The 16,079-nt window shown below is 41.0% G+C and overlaps 1 protein-coding gene across 8 annotated transcripts in view; it reads left to right on the top strand.

Moving 5' to 3' along the window:
• LOC134355682 (WD repeat-containing protein 72-like) overlaps positions 1–16,079 on the top strand; it is a 366,748-nt gene that overhangs the window by 57,205 nt on the left and 293,464 nt on the right. For all 8 annotated transcript variants that reach the window (XM_063065955.1, XM_063065962.1, XM_063065960.1 and 5 more), the window contains exons 3-7: positions 3,101–3,201; positions 5,669–5,747; positions 12,571–12,745; positions 14,616–14,692; positions 14,779–14,898. In XM_063065955.1, the coding sequence (XP_062922025.1) occupies positions 3,101–3,201; positions 5,669–5,747; positions 12,571–12,745; positions 14,616–14,692; positions 14,779–14,898 (552 nt within the window). The remainder of the gene's footprint in view (positions 1–3,100; positions 3,202–5,668; positions 5,748–12,570; positions 12,746–14,615; positions 14,693–14,778; positions 14,899–16,079) is intronic.

Consider the following 16,079-nt stretch of genomic DNA (forward strand, 5'->3'; position numbering starts at 1 on the left):
TAATAATAGTAATCCTTGAGAATATCATCCAATACAGTATTTTGCCTGCTAATCTAAATCTAAATCTATTGCATAGAAATTGGGATTCTACATCTCTTACTGCAGTAATTGTTTGACTGTGTATTGTGTTAATGTCTACCCAGATACTCTTGAAAAATGGGTGGTATTAGTACAAAAATGTTAATAGAGTTGGCACAGCAGAAACAATACAAGTGTACAGTTCTGGTCACCGAATTATAGGAAGGATGTCAATAAAATTGAGAGAGTACAGAGGAGGTTTACTAAAATGTTGCCTGGGTTTCATCTCCTAAGTTACAGAGAAAGGTTGAACAAGATAGGTCTTTATTCTTTGGAGCATAGAAGGTTGAGGGGAGACTTGATAGAGGTGTTTAAAATTATGAGAGGGATTGATAGAGTTGACGTGGATAGGCTTTTTCCATTGAGAGTGGGGAAGATTCAAACAAGAGGGCATGGGTTGAGAATTAGAGGACAAAAGTTTAGGAGTAACATGAGGAGGAACTTCTTTACTTAGAGAGTGGTAGCTGTGTGGAACGAGCTTCCAGCAGAAGTGGTTGAGGCAGGTTCGATGTTGTCATTTAAAGTTAAATTGGATAGATATATGGACAGGAAAGGAATGGAGGGTTATGGGCTGAGTGCAGGTCGGTGAGAATAGGATAGGGTAAGAGTTCGGCACGGACTAGAAGGGCTGAGATGGCCTGTTTCCGTGCTGTAATTGTTATATGGTTATATTATATGGTTATATGGTATGCTTAAAATCTCCTTGAAATAATACAACATCCTTCGAACCAGAATCAGAATCAGGTTTATTATCACCGGCAAGCGTCGCGAAATTTGTTAACTTAGTGGCAGCAGTTCAATGCAATACATAATATAAAAGAAGAAGAAATGTAATCAATCAATCAATCAATTATAGTATATGTATATTGAATAGATTAAAAATCATGCAAAATCAGAAATAATATATATTAAAAAGTGAGGTAGTGTTCACCGGTTCAATGTCCATTTAGGAATTGGATGGCAGAGGGGAAGAATCTGTTCCTGAATCACTGAGTGTGTACTCTTCAGGCTTCTGTACCTCCTGCTTGATGGCAACAGTGACAAAAGGGCATGCCCTGGGTCCTTAGTAATGGACACTGCCTTTCTGAGACACCGCTCCTTGAAGATGTCCCGGGCACCTTGTAGGCTTGTACCCAAGATGGAGCCGACTAAATTTACAACCCTCAGCAGCTCTTTTCGGACCTGTGCGGTAGCCTCCCCCCCTTACCAGACAGTGATGCAGCCTGTCAGAATGCTCTCCATGGTACATCTTAGAAGTTTTTGAGTGTTTTTGTTGACATACCAAATCTCTTTAGACTCCTAATGAAGTATAGTCACTGTCTTGCTTTAGTGACTCTTTTGAATACGTAGCCCATGATCACCCAAGCTAGAGAAGTTTTGTAATCATATTGAGAACCTCGACAATCTCAACTCAATGTATAGGGAGAACACAGGTGATTGACCGGAGTGGGACATCTCTCCAATGACCCACCTGCCCAATCTTTCAGGCACCTTTTGCTCCAATGGCGGAAAGCTCTGCAATTCCCACTATGGCCTCATCCGTCATCTTGGAACCCATAAAATTGAAGTGGATGCAAGTCATCCTCGATCTCAGGGAACCTGCTAAGAAAATGTGTTTTTCTCGTGGAAGCAAACATTGAAGCAGGGACAGGCCAGAAAGAGAGGGCATGGTGGTATCCTGTATGTTTATACACCCCAAATGAGTTTCATGTCCCTGATGGGGCAGTAATCACATCATGCAGCTCAGATTTGAACAGTAGAAGATGTCTACAAGGAATGAAGGGAGTCCTACAGATGCAATTTAAATTATCCCGAGCATTGAAACCGAGGCTGGCAAGAGTTGTGTTCCGGATATTGGAAGCAAAATGCAGAACCTTTAGTTGATGTCTCATTGCTACCCGCTCTGCAATGAGCTCCTAGTTTTTATATCTGATCAGCAAAAAATCATAGCCCACACAACATGCTACTAATTATGCTACTGCAGGAATAAATGTGTAGTTTAGGTTCCTGAGACCAGGAACACCTCAGCTACACCAGAATGAACTGCATATGAAAGTGTCCATGTCATTTTCCAGCTGGCTCACTATCTCAACCAGAAGTGCTAGTTAGTGTGTAAAACATGCACAAATTGAACCAATTTCTAGGCTTATGCTCCCAAAGTTTGATTGCTGAGAAGTTGCAGCTTCTGTGCACATTTTGTGCATAATTTGTGCATGAATTATTTTGCTCATATATAACGGTGCTTAATTATTAATGATGGGAATCAATGAGGAATTGTCCTGAACATTGTTCACCTTAACAAGTTTGATGTTTGCCCAAGGCCAGATGTACATTGAAATGATAGCAGCAAGTGTACTGTAGCTATTTCCATGCTTACTGATAGAAATTGCCTGTTAAAGGAGTGAAATGTGATCTGCATTTATAACTTAAATAAACACATAAAGCCACCTGCCACAATAAATGAGAGTTAAAGGGACCACAAGTTTCTATCAAGGCATTGTTCTCTCCATCTGCCAGTCTGTAATGTTATTGCTGGGCATATTCCGAATAGCATTGCTGAGGTCCCATTACTGATTGTAGCCTTTGTGCATTATCCACCACCAGCATACATAATGCCATCTCTGATAGTGTGATGTGCCCATGTCTTGCAGTATTTCGGAACTTGATCTGTGAAGACGAGTGCAGTATAGGGTGAGCTGGGGTGGCCAGCTACCTGAGAATTGTGTTCTCCTCCTCCAAGCCTTCTCTTACCTTCAAGCAGGTACCATGAATAGAAATTCTTTAAGGCTCTGACATGCTTTGTGCAAGTTTCAAGAGATAAGTCATCCTCACATCTTTTCAATTGTGTCCTTTTGCCAATTTCTTGATACTCTGTCAATCACTTATTTGGATGTCTGAATGTTAGTCGGGATCTGTTTCGCGCACCAAAAAAAGTGAAATCTGATTTCAAGCCACATGCGTTAAAAGTCAAAATCAAGTTTGTTTCCTGTGCATATGATTACATTTCCTTTTACTTCCTTAGACTTTACCTCGGATCTTGCTGTTTGGCCATACTGCTTCAATTACTTCCCTTGGTAAAGCAAGTGAGAAACAGCCATACATCGTCAGTGCAGCAGAAAATGGGTGAGTCTCTCTAACTAAGTGGTCTCATTGAGCACTGCACGAGGAGTCTCTGCCTTGCAGGGGATCAAGGTCAAAGTCAAGTTTATTGTCATTTGCACAAATAAGTATCTGTGCAGCTGCAAAGAAAAACTTAACTACAGCAGTGCCACAGGCAAAGGGGGTCAGAGACACAGCATTCACAAGAGGAGCATAAATTAAACATAACTTATACAGAATTATACAAGGAAGAAATAAAGCAGAAAATAAAGTATAATTTTAGCGTAAGGCCATCAAAGTGATCAAGGTGTTGCTATTCTGAGGTAATAATTGGTGTTGTGCATGTTGCTTCAAGAACCAAATGGTTGAATGGAAGTAGCTGTTCTTGAACTTGATGGTGTGGGGCTTCAGGGTGACGGTAGCTGTGAGAAGATGGCACGGTGGGGGTCTTTGACAATAGATGTTGCCTTTTGGAGGTAAGATTTGAAATCAAAATGCTGCAGATGCTGAAAATCTGAAATTAATTTTGTAGCACCACAGTGGCACAGTTATGAGAATCACTGCACCCGAGACCTGGGATCAATCCTGACCTCAGGTGCTGTCAATACGGGCTTTCTACATTCTCTCTGTGACTTTGCTAGTTTCCTCAGGGTGCTTTATTTATTTCCCAAGTGTCAATGACATGTGGTTTGGTAATTTAACTAGCCACAGCATATTGTCACTAATGTGTCGGAGAGTGGTGGAGTCAGGAGGGAGCTAGTGTAGAGTGGACAAAAATGAGACTGGTGTAGGATTAGCATAAGTGGGTAGTTGATGGTTGGGGCAGAATTGGTGAGCTGAAGGGCCTGTTTCTCTGTCGTATCACTCCATGACTTTGTGACTAAAAACAGCATTGGATAATTTCAGGAGGTCAGGCAGCCCCTATGGGGAGAGAAATGAATGTTTCAGCTAGTGACCTTTCACTCAAACCATATTGAGCTGAAATATTAACTCAGTTTCTTTCTCCGCAGATACAACCAGATCAGCTGAGTATTTCCAGATTCTCCTGTTTTGCTTCAATAAGTAAAGAAAGCAGGGAAGATTTAAATTACAGATCAGCAGCAAAGTTAAGGAAACAGGCCTTTAGGAAAATAACGCATCAAGGCTAACAATGACGTCAACTGAACTTACTTCTTCAGTTGGTCCAGTGTGGAAAGTTTTTGTCCATTTTATTTTCCAATTGTCAGCAACTTAGGGAGAACGAACGTGAGCTTTGATCACTTGCAGGAATGTAAGCAAGTAATTGACCACATTTCACAGAGCCTGCCTTTGCAGATCATCAGCTGAGCATTCTCTAATTAAAATTTAAGCTCCATTAAGCAAGTGGATTTTATGGGACCAGAATATCATGTTATATCAGCAAAAGGGTACCCAGTGGATTTACTGTTAATAACAACTCATATCTCTTAAGTGATTTTTACAGAAGGTGGAATGAGGCACTGAGAATCATAAAAAGGCTGCAGTTGCTGGACATCTGAATTAAGAGCAAAAATCACAGACAGTGCTCGACAGGACAGACAGTGTACACGAGAGGGCATTAGAGCTGAGGTTTCAGGTCAATTACCTTTTATCAGGAACAGGGTAATTGAGCCCAGAGATCATAAAGCTTCAATGAACGTTTCTGTCATAAATGAGCTGAGGCTGGGGTAGTTTTGAGCAATGATATAGTGGTGTGGCCTAAACTTCATCTCTGAGTCACCAATATGAATCTTGTTCTCTGAATGAAACTAAATATTGGGAGCTGGATGGAATGGGGTCAGTACCATTAGAGTTTATCTTCCCCTGATAACATTTCCACCGAGGGGGGTAGGGATGGGGAGACTGCAAACAATAAAAGTAATCAAATAGCTTTAGATCTGGAGTTTTACAAAAGACACAAAGTCAGGCATCACCGCAGCAACAGCCACAGTTCTTCGCAAGCTCTCTCTGATTTGAAGAAAGACGTGCACTGTAAAAAGTTTTCCAGTGGGTGGCAGTGTGTTTTTAAAGAATGGTAAAAGCTGAGCTTGGCATGGAGACAGCTGAAAGATAAATAAAAGTGAAAGTCTCCAGGATGCATGGCGCTTTCAAGAATATCAGGTTTAATTTGGATGAAAGGCAGCATTTGTTAATTGGATGTGACTCATACAAATGATGAACAATCTAAATCACTGACAACCCATATTGTTGGTTTACCTGCAATTTGCTACAGGCTGCATGTAGGTTAGTTACTAGGCTTCAAACTGAGGCTTCAAGCTGAGCTGCAGGATGTAATTACTTCAACAGAAAGGAGTAGATATGTTTCACCTTTAAGTTATAGCCAGAACACCTTCATGCTCAGTAATTTATAACAAAAAAAAATGGTTTGTCCACTTTTAACTGTGGCAGTAAAGAAAACCTTGATGCTATGAAATGATTTTGGTCAATTGACTTGAGATGCTGTGAAGATTAATGTATGAGGTTCTCTTTTCAGGGAGATGTGCCTTTGGAATGTCACCAGTGGCCAATGCATTGAACATACAAAACTGCCCTTCACTCACACTTCCATCTATGTAAGTACACTGGCATTTGATGTGACACTTAATCCACTTACATATGTTGCTGTCATGCATTGCATTTTGAAAGCACAGAACTGAAGTCTGCAATTTAAAAAAGTTCTCGAAAATTGGGATTAACTGCGGTGACTTGAAAAGGATTTACTTTAATTTTCCATGAACACATGGTGAAGCTAGAAAGAAAACCAGCTCCTTTTAAATGGCTGAACCTGGCAGTATATTCAGCTTGGAATGGAATTAGCGACAAACTATAGTAAATTTTGCTTTTTCGTATAAACACAGAGCCAATTTACTATATATTTTTAAATTTGATTTTATTGAGATACTGCATAGAACAGGCCTCACAGAATAGCCATGCCACCCAGCGATCTTAGCCTAATCTTAGGACAATTTTTAATGACCAATTAACCCACCAACTGGTAGATCTTTGGACTGTAGGAGGAAACTGGAGCACTCAAAGGAAACTCACGTTGTTACGGGGAGAACATACAGACTCCTTACAAGCAGCAGTGGGAATTGAACCCAGCTTGCCTGTACTGTGCCACCACAAATGACTACATGACTATATATGACTAAGATCTGATGTTATTCTTTAATATAACGTTGTATTCAACCAATGTTCAGCTTCATTTGAAAAGCCACTGTGGAGAAGCATGCTTCAGACAGAGTCAAACAATTCCACAGTGAACAGACCAGGTCAAAGATCTTTACTCCTGCCACATCCAGTCATGACTGGTGGTTGACAAATAGACAATGGGAGGTGGAGTCTTTATGAATACTCGGCGATGGTGCAGGCCAAAACACGAGTGTAAAAATCAAAGGTGGGTTTCGTTTTCAGACGGACTTCCCAAGTGGATCATCCTCCTTCTGAAGTCCCCACTTTCAAAGAAGATATTTTTCGCCTAATTAAACTCACTTAATGACACTTCAAGAAATGACTGTATGCGCTAGATATGACCAGGGTCATGGTTTCTGAAAGCATGCTACACAATGTGAGCTGCTCCATTGCTCAACTGATGTCAGCCTAACAGTGGAATATTACCTAGATTACCTGTCCACAAGCAGCTAGGCAAATCCAATCCATTAGTCACCACCCCATTTATCTGCTCCAAGTCATCAACAAAGTAATGAAAATTGTCTTCAACAGGGCTATTAAATAGTACTTACTCACCAGTAGCTTGATCAGTAGTGCTCTACGGTACCTGACAGCCCCAGAACTCTTGACTCAAACATACTTAATGAATTTCAGAGGTGAGATGATCGTGATAGACCTTAATCTCAAGGTTGTGTTTGACTTGAGCAGTATTGGCAAATTTGAGGACAAGAGGGGAGAGTCAAAGCCAAAGTAACATTTATTATCAAATTCATTTCCTTGCAGGAATTTACAGAAAAATAGGTGCAATACAATAAAATTTACAAAAATCTATACATTAATAAAGACTGACAAGCAACCAATGTGCAAAGTAAAAGACAAAATTGACAAAGTTACTGAGAACATGAGGTGTAAAGAGCCCTTAGAGGTGAGTCTGTAGGTTATAGAACTAATTCAGAGTGGTGGTGAGTGAGGTTATCCACACTGGTTAAGGAGCTTGATGCTGTAGGGTTGCAGGGCTTGATGGTTGTAAGACAGGCTGTAAGGATCCGAAGCAAGAGCCGATTTCGCTTGCACTGTGCAATGATCACTCACTCCTCCCTCTATGGTGCTGAGGCTATGAAGACTGCCCTGGCTTCAGTGCTCCGTGCCCGTTAATATGATGAACTGATAAGCGAGGTTTTGGACCTACTCTGGGCTGCTTTGGGGTTTGGATCTGAGGACTCAATTTGGTTTGAAATGTTGCTGTCGTTTGCTTCAATTGTTTGCACGATTTGTGATTTTCTTTTCCTTTCTCGTGCGCATTGGGTGTTGGTCTTTTTTTTCTCTAACTGGGTTCTTTCGTGGTCCTTGCTTTGTGGCTACCTGTAAGCAAACACATCTCAAGGTTGTATAATTTATACATTCTTTGATAATAAATACACTTTGAATTTTTGGTCGTGTCAGACCTAAAGCTGTTATATCTCCTGTCTGATAGCTGTGGAGAGAAGAGAGCATGGCCTGGACAGTGAGGGTCTGTGATGATATCTACAAGGAGGTCTGCACAAGAAAGCAGCAACCATCAGCAACGACCCCCACGTTCCAGGCCATGCTCTCTTCTCGCTGTTGCCTTTGGGAAGGAGGTGCAGGAGCCTTAGGTCCCACGCCACCAAGTTCAGTAACATTTCTTACCTTTCAACCAAAAGATTCCCGAACCAGAGTGGATAACTTCACTCATCTCAACACTGAACTGATTCCACAACCTATGACTCACTATCAAGGATTCTACAACACATATTCTCAGCATTATTTATTTATGTATTATGTATTATTATTATTTGTTTTTTTTATTTTCACAGTTAGTCTTTTTTGCACATTGGTTGTTTGTCAGTCTTTGTGTGCAATTTTTCATTGATTCTGGTGTATTTCTTTGCTCCCTGAATGCCTACAAGAAAATGAACCTCAGGGTAGCATATGGTGATGTATACAACCTTTGATAATGAATTTACTTTGAACTTTGATAGATGCTGCTTCCTTGTGGCAGTGCTCCATGTAAATATGCTTAATGGTGGGCAGTGCTTTGCCTGTGATCCACCACTTGCTGTAGGCTTTTCCATTCCTGGGCATTGGTGTTCCTGTACCAACTATGATGCAACCAGTTAGGATACTCTCCTCTGTGCATGTGCAGAAGTTTGTCAAAGTTATTGGTGACATGCCAAATCTATGCAAACTTCTAAGAAAGTTGAGCTCTGTTGTATCTTCTTTGCAGTGGCGCTTAAATGCTGATCCCAGGACAGATCCTCTGATATGATTATGCCAAGGAATTTAAAATTACTGACCCTCTCCACTCCGATCCCTTAATGAGGCTCATAGGACCTCTGGCTTCTTCCTCTTGTACTCAATAATCATCTCTTTGTCTTGCAAACAGCTCGAGAGCCATAATTTGCACAAAAAGGTGTTTGTGTGGTTGTTGAGGCCAATCATCTTGGGCCTTGGACCTCAGAGCAGGAGCTCCCATGACAGGGTCCTAGACCTAAACATCTTCGACTGCTTCATGAATAACTTTTATTCCAACATAAAATCAGAACTGAAGAAGTTTGCTGATGATCAAACAGCATTCTGTTCCATTTGCAGCTCATCAGAAGGTGTTGCATTGCACAAAGGCTGATAAATAACATTTATACTGGATAAATGCCAGTCAGGGATTATTCCCAGCAAATTTAACCATATCCCCTCAATAATATTACCATTGCTGAATCTCTCACTATAATTATGACCATTGACAAGATACTTAACTAACACAACTGTATCAATACTTTGGATCATAGGAGAGGTCAGCAGCAATGAAGAGCTCGCCTCAAGACTCAGTAGGATCTCTCCTGCATTACAAGGCAACAGTGCATATGCATTGTTAAAGCTGCTACTTGCCTTGAAAAACACAAAGCAACAACTTGAACAAAGCAGCAACTCGACTGGCAATATATGTACCACATTAACTATTCATTCTATCACACCTCCTATGGCTGCCATGTTTACCAGCTACAACACGTGATGCAGTTACTCTCTAGTTCTTCTTCAACAGCACCTCCTAAGCCTGCAACTTCTAGAAGGAAAAGCAGAGGTCCTGTTGGAGCACGTCCCCCTTCCTGTTACTTTCCAAATCACAGAATGTCTTGACCTGGATGTACATTATTAGTTCTTCATTTTTATGGGATTCACACTCAGTCCAATGGTTTAGAAAGGGCCTTACCACTACATTTGTAAGAAAATTTAGAGATAGGAAATACATAGAAGATGGAGGAGGAGAAGATGGCGGCGCGACAGCAGTGCGCGCGGCCACTTCAGTGGTGATGTCTGTTATCTGTGAAGTAGGGGACCATGCACAATCCTGATTTGATGGAGACAGACGTGAGAGTACGGAGGAAAATCTGGAAAACTTCTGAAATGCCCGCTTCGCTGCCGCTGCTACTGTGTAGTAACTGGAATCTCCGGAGCAGAAGGCCCCGAAATCCTCGGCTTTATGTGTTTCAGCGGCCGGGGCAAGGTTGAAGGCGCTCGGCAGAGGATGGCGCTCGGGAGGCTGTATCGGAGAGGCTGGTCGGAAGCTTGAAGTTTTCGGACGGATGGACTCAGTGTTGGCAGTGGTCGGCTGCTTCCAAGGCATCGGCAAGTTGACAGTGCCTGGAGGTTTATGGCAGGGAGTTTCTCCCTTTTGCTGCCTGCTATCGGGGACTCGGGAGTCGATCGACTCGGGGACTTTTGAGATTTTATTTACTATGCCCATGGTTTGTTCTTCATCAAATTATGATATTGCTTTGCACTGCTGTAACTATATGTTATAATTATGTGGTTCTGTCAGTGTTAGTCTTTGGTTTGTCCTGTTTTCTGTGATATCACTCCGGAGAAACATTGTATCATTTCTTAATGCATGTATGCATTTCTAAATGACAATAAAAGAGGACTGAATGTTCTCATAATCTAAATGCTAGAATGCCCCTGATGCCTTCATGCAAATAAGAGGGATAAAATAGAAGTATTAGCATTGGTAGATGAACCTGATTGCACAATACCAATCTGGTGAAGCATACGTTTGCTGATGCGGTTTTGGTACCACATCATGGATTATTTAAAACCAGAAATCTGAACTATTTTTTGTGCAAAATATTGTTTCTGTATACCTATTTCCATATTTTCTTGTAGCATAGAAGAGACCATTCTGCCCATTGAGTCAATGCCAGCTCGCAAACTAATCCTACGTCCTACTACATTTCCCTGTAACTTATTATTCCTATAATACCATAAGCACCTCCCAGTTTGTAGCACTACCCCACACATTTCAATTAACCTACCCAATCAGCCATCTTTGAGACGTGGAAAGAAAATGGCACCTGGAGGAAACTGGGGAGGACAAAACTCCATGTAAACAAACTGTAACAGAGGTCAGGATTAAACCTGGATCATGGGACCTCTGAGATAGGAGAAAACACAGTGTTCTTGAAAATAGCCAAATAACTGTTATGTAGTGTGCTATCTAGTAGTAGACTGGGAGAAGGACTTTGGCTAGAAAATATTTGGCTTCAATTGCACCTGTATATTTCAGGTAAATGATTCATTGGCATCAATAGTTTCATTTAATATCGGAGAATGTATACAGTATGCAACTTGAAATTCTTATTCTTCGCAAACACCCACATAAACAGAAGAGTGCCCCAAAAAAATGAGCGACTGTAAAAACATTAGAACCCCAAAGCCCCCCACTCACTTTACACGAACAAGCAGTAGCAAAGCATCAATGCTCCCTCTCCCCCACTTATCTCAGCAAAAAGCATCAGCACCCACCACGCACGATAGCAAAGCCCCCAAGAGAAACCATGGTCTGCAGTACAGAAAAAATATTCGGTCACCTGACAATTCGACATCCCACAGGCTCTCTTTTTTCCCTTTCAAGAGGCAGAGAGGTGCCACACAGCGAGAGGGGAAACCAACGAAAACAAAATAACTTGCTGATTGATGGTAAAGTCTGTCGCGTCACACTTTTTCAAGTACTCTGACTTGAGAATTGGCAATAACCTCTCCACCACCAATGAGAGAAGGAGAGAGAGAGAGATTCACCGAGTACAGAGACCTCCAACAACTGATCTCTTGATCTTGATATTCTGTTTTCTCCCATGATGCTTCATTCGGGAACACCAGCATGGAATTGACTCATCTCCAGGGCCGTAAAGCCTCAGAACCCCAGAGGTGCATCCTGTCTTTTAGGCCGCAATATCGATATCAAAAAATGGCCAGTTGGTGAGACCCGGGAGCAGGAGCCATCACCGTAAAGAACTGCAGTTTGAGTGCAGCTGCAGGTCAAAGGCACTGACAGAACCCATCCACCTTGAAAAAGAAATAAAAAGAGACATTAAGGTAGAAATTAAGCTGTTTCTGCAGATGACCTTGAAGAAGCTGCTCTCTTGAAGAACTGGTCTAAGGGACATTTGTGCACATATCATTGTAGATGATAGTAAGAGACATTCTGACGTACACACAATGGGTCTGTTAGGTAAACAGCCACCCTTTGCAGTCAATATTTTCACATGCATCAGAGGGGTGGAGCTTGTAGCTTGGAGCTTGTAGCTCCACCCCTCTGATGCATGTGAAAATATTGACTGCAAAGGGTGGCTGTTTACCTAACAGACCCATTGTGTGTACGTCAGAATGTCTCTTACTATCATCTACAATGATATGTGCACAAATGTCCCTTAGACCAGTTCTAGACATCGTAATTCAAAGAGAACGTGAAGGATTTGGAGAAAAGGGAGGAAATATTTAGTAGAATGGTTAAAAGGATAATGTTATATGTACATGGATAGATCAGAGAAGTAAATAGAATTCTCCTTAGAGAAGAAAAAGGTGTTAAATCTTATGAGTTAGTACACAAATCCTCCAAGTGTAAAGTTTTGATAACCACTGTTTACAGATTTAAGTTCTCTAGCAAATGAACCTGAGGTGACGCATAGAGAAACACTTTAATACTGTATGTGGTTCAGATTCAGAATCCATTGTCTGTCTGGACAGTGAAAATGGATTCAATGGTACAATATCTTTCAAAAGGACAGATTTTATTAATGGTTCAATTTAATGTCAGAGAACGTATACTGTATACAACCTGAAATTCTTGCTCTTAACAGACCTCCAGGAAACAGAGAGAAAAATAAACAAAAGAATGAATAAATTAATGTCTGTGTTTGTACCTTCATCTTGCAGTATTATTACCGTTCCTTTCGGATGTCAGGTGATGGCTGGTTGCTTTGCTGTGGACAGTATCAGGACATTTTAGTCATTGATGCACGTAGCCTGGAGCTTCTCCACGCTCTCGTTTCATCTGCAACTCCGGACTGGATCAGCTCAATGTGCATTGTCCGCTCCCAAAGAATTCAAGGTAATAGAACAGCTATCGTCCCCAGCGTCTTCTAATGGTGTTGCTTTCCTTTGGTTAGACCCAGAGCTTTCCACAACTCCATCCCAACTCTCTACTGAAGGCCTTTTACAACAGACTTAGAAATACAATCAAATCCTGGAGAAAACCTAAAAATGCCTAGTTTTCCAGGATCAGAATCAGATTTATTCTCATCGGCATGTGTCGTGAAATTTGTTAACTTAGTAGCAGTATTACAATGCCATACATAATAGTAGAGAAAGAAAAACATTAAATAAATAAGTAAATCAATTGCAGTAAGTATACATATATATGTAGATTGAATAGATTAAAAATAGTGCAAAAACAGAAATAACATATTTTTTAAAAGTGAGGAGGTGTTCATGGGTTCAATGTCCATTTAGTAATTGGATGACAGAGGGGAAGAAGCTGTTCCTAAATCTCTGAGTGTGTGCCTTCAGGCTTCTGTACCTCCTACCTGATGGTAGCAGTGAGAAAAGGGCATCTCCTGGGTGATGGGCACCCTTATTAATGGACGTTGCCTTTCTGAGGCACCACTCTTTGAAGATGTCTTGGATGCTACGGAGGCTAGTACCCAAGATAGAGCTGACTTTCAACTTTTTCTACTTACAACTTACAGCTTTCTGCAGCTTCTTTCAGTCCCGTGCAGTTGAGAGGATTGCCTCCTTGACATAATGCCCAAAGCTGAGGCTTCCCAGCATGCTCATTACTCCTTGTCGCTGCTTCTTCTGTCCAAGGACAGCAGACTGGAATGTCCGTGGTGGAAAGTGAATGAAGATCTCACCAGATTTGGCAACACTGCATTCAGTGTTACCTGCCTCAACTCTCCATTGCTAAAACTACTTACTGTTCAAAGATTATCTGGAATGCAAAGAGCATTCCCAATTTCATGGTTATAAACCATCTTCTGAAAAAAGCAGTTATAACCAAGAGGGGCTGTAGTAAGGTATTTGACCTCTGCCACCCAACTCCCCCCACCCCTCCTACACTGCATATTTTTTATAAGCTTTAGAACCCTTTGCATTATTGGGTGTTGTTTATTGATTCCACTCTGCAGGAATCGCAGAATCAAGGTATTAACAAAATCTCCCAAAAAGCATGTGAAGATATTAATGATTAGACATAAACTGTCTGAAAAGAGTTCAGACAAGTATCAATAGCAAGTTTCAAAAGGAGATTAGATACATACCTGAAAGGGATAAGATATGATAGGGTCTTTTAAGAGACTCTTGGATAGATACATGGAGCTTAGAAAGACAGAGGGCTATAGGTAACCCTAGATAATTTCCAAAGTAAGCAGATGTTCGGCACAGCATTGTGAGCCAAAGGGCTTGTATTATGCTGTAGGTTTTCTATGTTTCCAAGATCTATGACATCAGGAAGTGCGATCAGAAGGGCAAAAGCAGCTGTATGACTTTTTTAAAATAAGCACTTGCACTAAAAAGCATCCATTGTGCAGCATGATTCCTTTACAGAGGTGGAAACTCATTCATTAGTGTGAACAGTAGCATATGTGAATCAATCTCTACTTCTAAGAATCGAGTACATTTCAGTCACTGGAACGAAACTTCTGAACGGAGGCCAACACACAATGGCGTGCTACATCACAAATTTAGAACGTCTGATTGTAAGCAGGTTTTCTAAGGTTCCTAACACGTTGACTAGATGGATGAAATGGTCTGCTAATAGTTGTGTGCAATGAATCAATAATGTGGTATTCAACATCCTAAACGTTTTTGTTTAACAATAGCTGAAGTAATATGAAGAGGAACAAATACACTTTTGGATGGACCATCTTTTGTAGAGTGCCATTAGTCTCCTTGTTACTTAAAAGCATTTCTATATTTTACAGAGGATTCGTTGGTTGGTATCTCGGTAACAGGAGAGCTAAAGGTGTGGGACTTGTCATCATCAGTCAATGGAGTTCAGGTCAGTCCATTGTATGAAATGTCTCCAGAACTACAGAAATTCACCCAGACTTTTGCCTGATCTAATAACTCCTCTGCATTTTCCAGGCCAGAGAGAATGTTTATGAAACAGAGTCCAAGACACTTCAGTGTTTCCACTGTCAAGCTGTCTGCTTTTGCACTTACACAGAGCGCTTACTGTTGGTAGTTTGCTCTGATTGCTGGAAGGTATGTTTTATGTCAAGCTGAAATAACTTGGTGGCATCTAACTGGAAGTGCTAAAACACATAATGAACATTATAGTTAGCTGGCCAATACATCAGATGATTGTGGGCTCTGACCTCTTCTAGAATTAGATCAGATTATTCCAGCTGATATTGTAGTGGAATGTAAGCAAATTTTGCACAAAGTAACTTTTATGCTCCATCCATTTGTAACAAATGATAATGAAGAGCTCATGTCTTTACACAATGAACAGTAGAGATTTCAGGTATCCAGACAACAGTCCACATTAGCTTCATCAGATTAATTTGCCCATCACTATTGTTCTGCTTGATGTAGTTTGCTGGGAGCCAAAACATGCTTACGTAATGCAAGTAATGGTACATGAGAAGGTAAATAACTTATTTTTTCAAGATGTGAAGGGACTCAACGTAAAAACACTTTCCTGTCTTTTAATTCCAAATAATTCCTGAAAAATTGTTACTGGTGTGATTAAATCTGTTTACAGTTGGTTAAAATCAGGTTAATTATCTGTCCACTAGTCAAATTCTTGTTTCAATCTGTCCATGATCTCCCATCTTCTTTACTCTGATATCTACTCATTCTCCAAGCACTGCAAGTTCTCTGCTTTACCAGAATATACTCTCCTGTGCAAGCCCACTTCCTTACAGTTTGGCAGTGCCAGCTGTTCCTTTAACTGCCTGGGGCCTAAGTCTTAAAATTCTTCTCCGTGTTTCCACTCCTCTCCTTTTAGTGAGAATTTAAAACATACCTTGTCTATTTTCACTCATTATTTTATTTACTGAGATACAGCCTTTTGGGTCCTTCGAGCTGCACCGCCCAGAAAACCCTGATTTAGCCTTAGCCTAATCACAGGACAATTTACAATGACCAATTAACTGACCAACCGGTACGCCTTTGGACTGTGGGAGGAAACTGGAGCACCCGGAGGAAACCTGTGCAGTCACGGGGAGAACGTACAAACTCCTAACAGACAGAGGCAGGAATTGAACTGAGTTGCCGGTACTGTAAAGCACTGTGCTAACCACTATGCTACAGTGCTGTCCAGCATGGTAGAATTACCAATAATTCCTAAAATACTAATATGAATTTATGTTGGTAAGAGATGCTAAGGAAATGCTGGTTGTTGAGTACAATACAGGTTTTTGTTTTCCTTATAGACATTT

This window comes from Mobula hypostoma, chromosome 13, assembly GCF_963921235.1.
Source record: "Mobula hypostoma chromosome 13, sMobHyp1.1, whole genome shotgun sequence".
Classification (NCBI taxonomy): domain Eukaryota; kingdom Metazoa; phylum Chordata; class Chondrichthyes; order Myliobatiformes; family Myliobatidae; genus Mobula; species Mobula hypostoma.